The following is a 9042-nucleotide window of genomic DNA, read 5'->3' on the forward strand; positions in this document are numbered from 1 at the left end:
GAAATATTTATTAAAATAAATGTGTCTGATATGATGTTGAATTCTTTAGGTGTCAGATGATATGTATTTCTCTCTGCAGCTCTTTGAGCCGTTGTCATGGCCTTCACAAGATGGCGGTCATTTGACGTATCAATGCGTTTCCGCTGAAAACACCACCATTGAAGAAGAAAAATCCGGATGTTAGCATAACCGCCACCACGCTTCAGCTAACCTACCCGTCGGGGACAAAGCGCGAGCAGGCTTCAAATTGTGTCCAATTGTCTACTGCAACATCAAAATGTTGAAGGAGTTGGTAAGGAAGCGTCTCATCGCGGCAGCCGACGAAATATGCGAACTGTTTGCAGAAACCATAGCGTCTTACGAGGAACAACTTCGTCGTCTGAGAGAGGAGACCGAGCTTCATCGAAGACACCCCAAAGCAATTTCCAAGACTCAAACTGTGTTACGTGTCCAAGGTACGTATGTTCAGCGTTAACTGACTTTATGATATCCGTGATCTTTTAGTTTTATTCAAATGACATTTGCTGTAGGCTAAATTCAGTAATAGTTCATCAGAGCAAACTATTAATTTGGCTATCGGTAAAGAAACAAATGCTATTGAAGTGATTCCATCATTGAGAGATGAATTTAACAAACATCCCTTGCAAAAATCGAGTAGTATACCGGGGAAGTATGCAAATTTTACTGTACATTAGATTGTATGCTAAAATTGTCATCTGACCTCCTGCTCTCAACAGTCAAACTCATTTTGGTTCGCGGGACCCGTGATAGGGTTGTTGTTGGACAATGTAGGTTTTACATGTATTTTTCTTTTGTTACAAAACGCCAATATTATATACAGACGTTTACGAGGATGTACTAGTGGCTATAGAGAGATAGGAATTATTTCAATTGATTCAGGCACCTCAGATAGCAACAGTGTCCTCAAAAATCCAGAAAGGGGTCAGTTGACAATCTGCAGTTTTCCTCATGGTGCCTGGCAGTCACAGGCTCTGGTGTGCTGTGTGTTTCAGTAGAGAAAACCACCCCACACGCTTGGTTTATTGGTGACCATGTGTGCGACACATTATGGCAATGAGATTTCACGTGGCCCAGACTAGTTTATTTTCAGCCAAATAGGTTAACTTGCCGTTGACTGCGCTCGACGTGCAGTGGGACAATTTTGAACCTCCCAGCAAGGTCTCTCACTTTTTAATAAATTGGACATCTGTCGTTGTCCATGGAAACCAGAGAGTTCATTTTGGGTCACTCACTTCCTTGTAATTTTAGGGTACTTACTAGGACAGCAGCTATCTAATATTTGAGCAGTGTTGTTAATAACGGCGTTACTAACGGCGTTATTTTTTTCAGTAGTGGGTCATCTAATTAATTACTTTTCTCATATTGGCAACGCCGTTACCGTTACTGAGGACTGAAAGGCATACGTTACTATGCGTTATTATATTGGTCGAAAAGTCTGAGGGAGACGGACTCACCGAGACAACAGAGCAGAGCAGCAGTGGGGAGGAGGCAAGAAAGTTGTGACGCCGAGCAAACGTGATGCAAAAAAAAAAAGTAAATATCACCAATTACTTTGCCAAGTAACTAATTACTCTTACATTCAGGTAATTGAGTTACTAACGCAATTACTTTTTGGGAGAAGTCATTTATAACGATAATTAATTACTTTTTTTCAGTAAGATTAACAACACTGTATTTGAGTAATTGATTAATCTGTCTACTAGTTATTTCGATTATTCATCGGATTAGGAACATCCAATGAGTTGCAGGATACATTTTAGGAGATTTTAAACAACGGCTTGCTAAAATGGCACTTTCAAAAGAGTATTAAATGCGAATACAAAATAAAATGTGTGCAGAATTGCACTTTCATTTAAAAATCAATTAAAATGCCCGAGCTTAGCCTCAAACGGTAGAAAAAAAGAGGATCCAAGTACTGTACACAAAAGTCCGCTAGCTTAAATGCTATAAAATGCAAACATTTTTTTACAATGCTCCTAACAAAATCCATCTGAAACATATTACCACCAGAAACTGCTACATATACCTGTAAACTAAATTATCAATGTATAAAAAAAAAAACAACGTATTAGCTCAAACAAAAACTTTATGTTGGACTTAACCGGTAGCAGCTCGATTCAGACATAGACTTCATAATGTATTGACGGGGTGCGGGGCCGATAAATAGAGGGCTTGCGTTGTTGGCGAGGCTGTCAAAGCTAACGGAGTGGAATCGCAGACAAAGAGCTTTTTTCGTTGAAAATTCTTGTGAATAAATGCTTACATCCCTGAATGCTTTATAGATATGGACATAAAACAGTCTCGATTCTTGGTTGAAAGCAAAAAAAAAAAACACGTGCAGTTAGCATTTATTAGTGATGCACGATAATGCATTTTTCAACCGATACCGATAACCGATAATTTCCTCCTCATTCCAACCGATAACCGATAATGTCAAACCGATAATTCTATTAAAAGATTTATCTAAAATTTTAAAGTATACACAAAAGAAAATATTACTGTGCAAAAATATCATTTATTGCTCTTTTTTTCAACACAATGTATGAACAAGTCGTCAATTCAAACATCTAAATAATGACAGATTGTCTGACATTGTGTAATGGTAAACCTTTGGCAACAATTACTTAGAGTAAATACCTAAGTTGCACAAAAATGCCTTTAAAAGTAAGCCATTCCTAACATATATAACATTAATCCGCTGCAAAACACACCTCCTTAAAACTAGTCAGTTTTAAGTGTAAATCTAGTGGCAATAAGTGAAATTATCTGCCATCGCTTCAAGTGTATTTCTCTCAGATTTCTTGGAAGAAAAACAGCTGGCTGAAAATAATCTTAACAGCCTTGTTTTAAGCAATACATTATTATACTTCATTCTAAAAAAAAAAAAAAAAAAAATGAAGAAAAGATTTTGAATAATATTTGTGGCTACAGAATATTGATTTAAGAATTTGATTATCTACTGTGACTGTAATTGAGCAAAGAAATAAGTTAAATAATTTGAAAAGTGATTGCTAATGTTATATGCTTTGTTGCACACTGTGAAAATGATTACCTCAAAAGAGCGAGATGTCATGTACCCATTCTGCAGCGCTTTGTTTACATTTGCGGCTGTCACGACATTTGCGTTACAGCAGCTAAACTGCTACACGGCAGTACTATTTGGACGGAGTTGGCGCTCGCATCCGTGTGCGTGTTGTTTTGTGCCTGAGTTTTATTAAGCCGAAAATAAAGGCAGCGTTACAAAGTCATCTGACCGCTCGTCATTTCACATTCTGAATGCATTATTGACTGGCTGACTTCGTTTTCTCCATGTTTAAATTGTCTTATAACCACTGTGCCGTCATGATAAGCTTGCTTACCGGACATCACTTTTTCATGAAGAATGGTGGTCGTATAAACTGCATTATTTCTTTTATCCAGGGCTTTGGTTCTCGTGTCATTAAGGTAAAAAAAAAAAAAACTGTGTCTCGTCTCGGCGGCAGCTACATTCGTACCGGATAATCCGCCCGGCCGGTTCGCCGCGGCGTATTCGGGTCCTGGCTCTGCTCGCACGCCGTGGGGGAACGCTCGAGAAACCGGGGTGTTCGGCGGAGGTCCAGAGGCCGGGGAACCGGGCTCGGCCCGCCCCGTGCCGGACTGGCCAAAGCGGCGGGCTCCGTCGGAATTTACCACCCGCCTTGGGCTGCATTCCCAAACAGCCCGACTCTGTATCGTCACAAGCCCTGTAGTTTAGCTTAGTGTTTACAATAGCTTTAGCATTCCTGCTAGCAGCAGCCTCGTATATGTTCCAAAATTCTTTGTGATGCAGTTTTAAATGGCTGCTGGGTTAGTGGTTTTGAATGAGGACGCGTTCTTTCTGCCTCGTGGAACTTGTACGGTACATGTTTCGCAGATGGCGAGAGCGTCGTTTTTTTAGTAACAGCCGCCATAATATTCAACTACTTCTTGTCTTGTAACTCCGCCTCCTCAACCCCTCCTCCCTCAGGGGCTTCAGAGAGGGGAGGGGTTGAGGAGGCGGCGTGCTGAATTCTTCGGTTGAGCACATTTGGAGGCAAAATCAAGTATATAATTATCGGATTGCATTATCGGTTGAATTTTTTTATTATCTGGATTATCTGTGTGACGTCATAATTGCCATTATCGGCCGATAATTATCGGTGACCGATATTATCGTGTATCTTTAGCATTTATTTTACGTGAAGAATGATGCTAGTCTGTTAGTGAATGTAGCTAGCGGCCGCCATATGTAAACAGAGCTTTTTCGGTGAAAATTCTTGTCAATAAATGCTTAAATCCCCGAATTCTTTATAGATATGGACATAAAACAGTCCTGATTCTTTGTTAAAAGCAAAAAAAACAACGTGCAGTTAGCATTTATTTTACGTAACTAAGTCAAAGTACAATGCTAGTCTGTTAGTTAATGTAGCTAGTGGCCACCTTATGTAAACAGAGCTTTTCTGGTGAAAATTCTTGTGAAAAAATGCTCAAATCCCTGAATTCTTTATAGATATGGACGTAAAAGAGTCTCGATTCTTGGTTAAAAGCAAAATCGGGCGTCGGATCACTGCATGTGTTAACTCTGCGACCGACTGCGGATAACTGAAGCGGACTGTCAGGCGGCCCCTAACTTCAAGGCGTTGCGCGGTGAAGGTGGAATTTGACCCGTCAGTCATTATGAAGTCTATGATTCAGCCATATTAAATGAGTTATGTCCTATTCACTGTTGCCACTAGAGGGAAGTGTATCCACCCAAATCAATCAAACCAAATGCAAACACTTTCAAAACGAACCATTGCAACACCATTCTAATTAAATGAATCCTCGAAGCAGCAAAATTTGATGTGAAGCATGTTTCTAATCACATTACTCTTTTTAATCGATTAATGGTTGCAGGTCACTCCCTGTACATTTTGAGGTATCTCATCCTGATGTTCGGTACCAGCGATCGATATGGCTATTTTCAGATTGGGTGACAAGATAGGATCTTAACCGTTAGTTGCGTTTTTTCAGTCTTTTCGGACGCTCTCAATCAAACCACTAGGCAAATATGTCCACTGAGTGAGAGTACTATGCATTAGAAACTAATGACACTAACAGGGGTGTCGTGTCATATTTGCAAACGGAGTATTTCTTCAGGAAGTACCAGCAGGGCTCGGTGTATAACAAAAAATGTCAATACGCCCTATTTCTATGAATGTCATGCTGCCGTCAACATTTTCCCCTTATGTGCTACTCCCGTCCCCGCAGATGTCCAGCACCAAGGAGAGAGCTCTAGAACAGAGCAGGAGTCTCATCACGAGGAAGGGGATTATCCGCAATCCCCCCTCGACCTCAAAGAGGAGGAAGAAGAGGCCGTGGTTAGCGACTTTCCGCAGACCGACGTCTTTGACGTGAGCGAAGACGACATTGACAATTCGCCCGATTGGTCGCGGCTTCGCGGACCAATCGGAGACAGTACGGGAGGACTGGCGTCAGGTGACGTTTTCGCGCCGTCGTCGGACAACGACGACGCGGAAGACCCTTTCAGGAGCGACAACGAACACTTGACATCTTACGAAAACCGGGCAACTTTCAGTAGCAAAGACGCTTCGCCAAAGCCTAAAAAAAGTTACATCTGCTCCATTTGCGGCAGAGTTATGGCTAGCAATTCCGTCTTGATTATACATATGCGAAAACACACGGGAGAAAAACCCTTCGTTTGCTCCGTGTGCGGCAAAGCGTTCATTCAAAAGTCGCATCTCGGGTCGCACATGATAACGCACACAGGCGAAAAACCCTTCAGTTGTTCATTTTGCGGTTTAACCTTTAGTTATAAGTGCAATTTGAATAAACACATGCTGAAACACAAATGAAATCATGCTTTTACACTAACCGTTTTGTGAGGAGCTTTGAAGTATTTGAAATTGGCATGATTTACTTGAGCGTTGTTGTGTCTGTCGTCTTGTGCTAGGTGTACCAGTTGTTGGTGAAAAAAACTGCTACAGTGATTTAAATAACCTTAATGTAATACACATGTTAAGTAGTGCCCCTTTGCTAATAATCATTACAATGCATTTTAAAATATTTCTTCTATTCAAGCACAATGTTCATGTTAACTTTAGAGTGGCTTACAATTATGCATTTCAAGTCATAAAGCCTCTACTTTTTTTTTTGCTACTGTATTTTAATGACTCAAATTGATGTAATATCTATGTAGAGCTAAATAGTTTGAGAATTAAGGGCTTTGCTGACAAATTGAGAGTTGTTGTGTCTGTAAAATGGCGTTTCCAAGTACTTTAAAGTCACGTCGCCTACAATGATATTAAAAAGTTTGGCCACCCCTGACCGTCGATCGCAACATACTACTAGTACTCAGCAGATTGGAACAGTGGAACACTGTTCTTCACTGGTTCACATCTTATTTACATGATTGGGATTTCTTTGTGTCAATCAGAAATTCACATGTGGGGTTCCTGAAGGATCCATTTTTTGAAGGACCACTTTTAACATCTATATGCTTCCTCTAGCTCATATCATGGAAGAGTATGACATCTATCACACCTATGCAGATGACACACAACTCTACATTTCTGTGTCCCCGCATGATTATAGTCCCTTGGAGTGGCGTGGCTCAGTGGTAGAGTAGTTGTCCCCCAAACCAGAGGTTGTGGGTTCGATTCTCCGCCCTGATGAACTCGTCTAAGTGTCCTTGAGGAAGGTACTGAACCCCACGTTGCTCCTGGTGCTGCGTCACCAGTAGGTAGATGGCGAGATAGTGTAAAGCGCTTTGAGCGCCTTGAAAGGTGGAAAAGCCCTATATAAGTATAACACCACTTAGTCTCCCTGAGTGAATGCATTCATCAAGTCAGTGGATGGATGTGCCAGAATTTTCTCCAGCTAAATGTAGAGAAGACAGAAGTGATCATTTTGGGCCAAAAAAGGAAAGGTCAAAGATCAACACGCACCTTGGCACAATGTCACTCACAGCGACAAATCAAGTCAGAAATCTTGGCGTAATTATGGTCTCAGACCTAAAGTTTGACAGCCATCTAAAGTTTGTCACTAAATCAGCCTATTACCACCTAAAACTATAGCCAGAATTAAGGGGCTTCTGGCTAAACCACACTTAAGCATGCATTCATTTACAGTAGATTGGACTATTGCAATGGCATATGTACTGGTCTTGATTTAAAAAAAAAAAAATCAGTCATGAAGCTGCAGCTAGTACAGAATGCTGCTGCCAGTCCTTACAAATACAAGGAAACAGGACCATATTACACCGGCTATGAAATGGTTATACTGGCTTCCAGTGAGTCAAAGGATAGAAAACAAAATGATTTGATTCCTATGAAGCATTTAGACCCCTAAGGTCGTCTGGAACCGGTCTGCAAGAAGAACAACCAAGCAGGGTGAGACAGCATTCAGTCACCTCTAGAACAAGTTACCTCAAGGTCTGAAGTGTACTCAAACTGTTGGCTAAAAACGCTGTTGTTTACCACACCATATTCATCACTGTTTATATCTTTCAAGCTATTTGCTTTTTCAATTTTAATTCTCGCGATGATTTAATGTGATTTTTATGTATCATTTGATTTCCCTGTTTCAATTGTCTTTAACTGTCTTTTTGATGTGATTTTTACCAATCATTTCATCTCTGCTTCCTTGTGGATCTTCATGTGATGTGTCAAGCACTTTGAATTGCCTTGTGTTGAAATGTGCTATACAAATAAATTTGCCTTGACTTGCCTGACAATTTCCATTATTTTCATTGAATAATAATAGTGTACAAAGAAAAAAGATTTTCTCTTTATACAGTTGGGTTTTTTCAATGAACAAGATGACACACTATTCAGGATCACAAAGCACGGGTGTAGGTTTAGTGTCAACATTGCATAACCTGCATGTACACTTTTTGCAGGGGACGAGACATTCATAATGATCAGTGCAAAATCTGTATTGACTTCTAACTTTTATGTGTATTGGTTCAGCCTACGCTGTTCAATTTAAACCTTTGTTTTCAAAAACTACAAAAGAAACATTTTGAAAACTTCCAGGAAAAAATGTCCAGATGTTATGAGAAAATTTAGATTGCATTATTTGAACATCACCATAGACTTCATAATGTAGACTTTTGAAGTCTATGACATCACTTAAATGATATTAACATACACAAAAAATACAAGCTTGTTATTCATCTCTTAACTATCCAGGAATTAAAAACATTTGCCTAAAGATCACTCAACATTGTCTAAAAGAAGAAATATAACTGAAAAAACTTTGTCAGGGAATAACAAAAATATATAACAATGGAGCCGTCCTTCAGGTAAAAAAAACAGCTGCCTTTGTCCACGAGCGTAGCCAAACTCAACGACAAAAAAAAGAAAGCTTCTGTGAGCTGCTTTAAGACCACATATATAAAATAAGTTAATTTGGGGAGAAAGAGTAAGCCTCGGTTCACTACATTTCTCAGTTAACGTTAAATTACCAGTAGAAAACACATACAGGAGGGTTTCTTTAAGCAGCTTCCTACTCAAGTTTTGCAAATTAGGAAATTCACACAGTTTAGTGTTATGCTAACTGATGCAGGTCGGACTTTCAGTAGCAAAATTAGTGGTTTGTTCCCCACTTCCACAACATTGATGTTTTTTTACATTCTTTACAGTGGCTGCTGCTGGCTGGGGGGGGAAAAAAACCCATCTAATACGTGTCGGTGGGGGGTGCGGTCAAGTCATCAGCAAATCAAATGTGCGTTGAGGAATTTTTAAAAAATGGACCGGCACATTTAGCAAGGGAAAAGAGGTACATGTAAGTCTGAACATAATGAAAATAATTTACTTAAAAATTGCGGGGTCAATTACAACAATTAAAACATATGGGAAGACAATCTAATTGACCTATATAACTTTAGTCATTATACTGTATGACACCGATAAGGTTGCTTAAAAGTTGGTGGGGACAATTTGAGCATCCTGAAAAGTTGGGAGTGTTTGTCCCTACCGTCCCTATGCAAACCTACGCACCTGTCACAAAGCTCCACGTATG

The 9042-nt window shown here is 39.9% G+C and overlaps 1 protein-coding gene across 2 annotated transcripts in view; it reads left to right on the plus strand.

Annotated features, from left to right (window-relative positions):
* The window catches only part of LOC130913199 (zinc finger protein 852-like), a 9101-nt gene extending 715 nt beyond the window's left edge, over positions 1–8386 (plus strand). For both annotated transcript variants that reach the window (XM_057831613.1, XM_057831614.1), the window contains exons 2-3: positions 80–455; positions 5269–8386. In XM_057831613.1, coding sequence (XP_057687596.1) covers positions 278–455; positions 5269–5873 — 783 coding nt within the window. In that variant the 5' untranslated portion in view covers positions 80–277 and the 3' untranslated portion in view covers positions 5874–8386. The remainder of the gene's footprint in view (positions 1–79; positions 456–5268) is intronic.
* The last annotated feature ends 656 nt before the right edge of the window (positions 8387–9042 follow it).

Source organism: Corythoichthys intestinalis, chromosome 3, assembly GCF_030265065.1.
Source record: "Corythoichthys intestinalis isolate RoL2023-P3 chromosome 3, ASM3026506v1, whole genome shotgun sequence".
Taxonomy (NCBI): Eukaryota; Metazoa; Chordata; class Actinopteri; order Syngnathiformes; family Syngnathidae; genus Corythoichthys; species Corythoichthys intestinalis.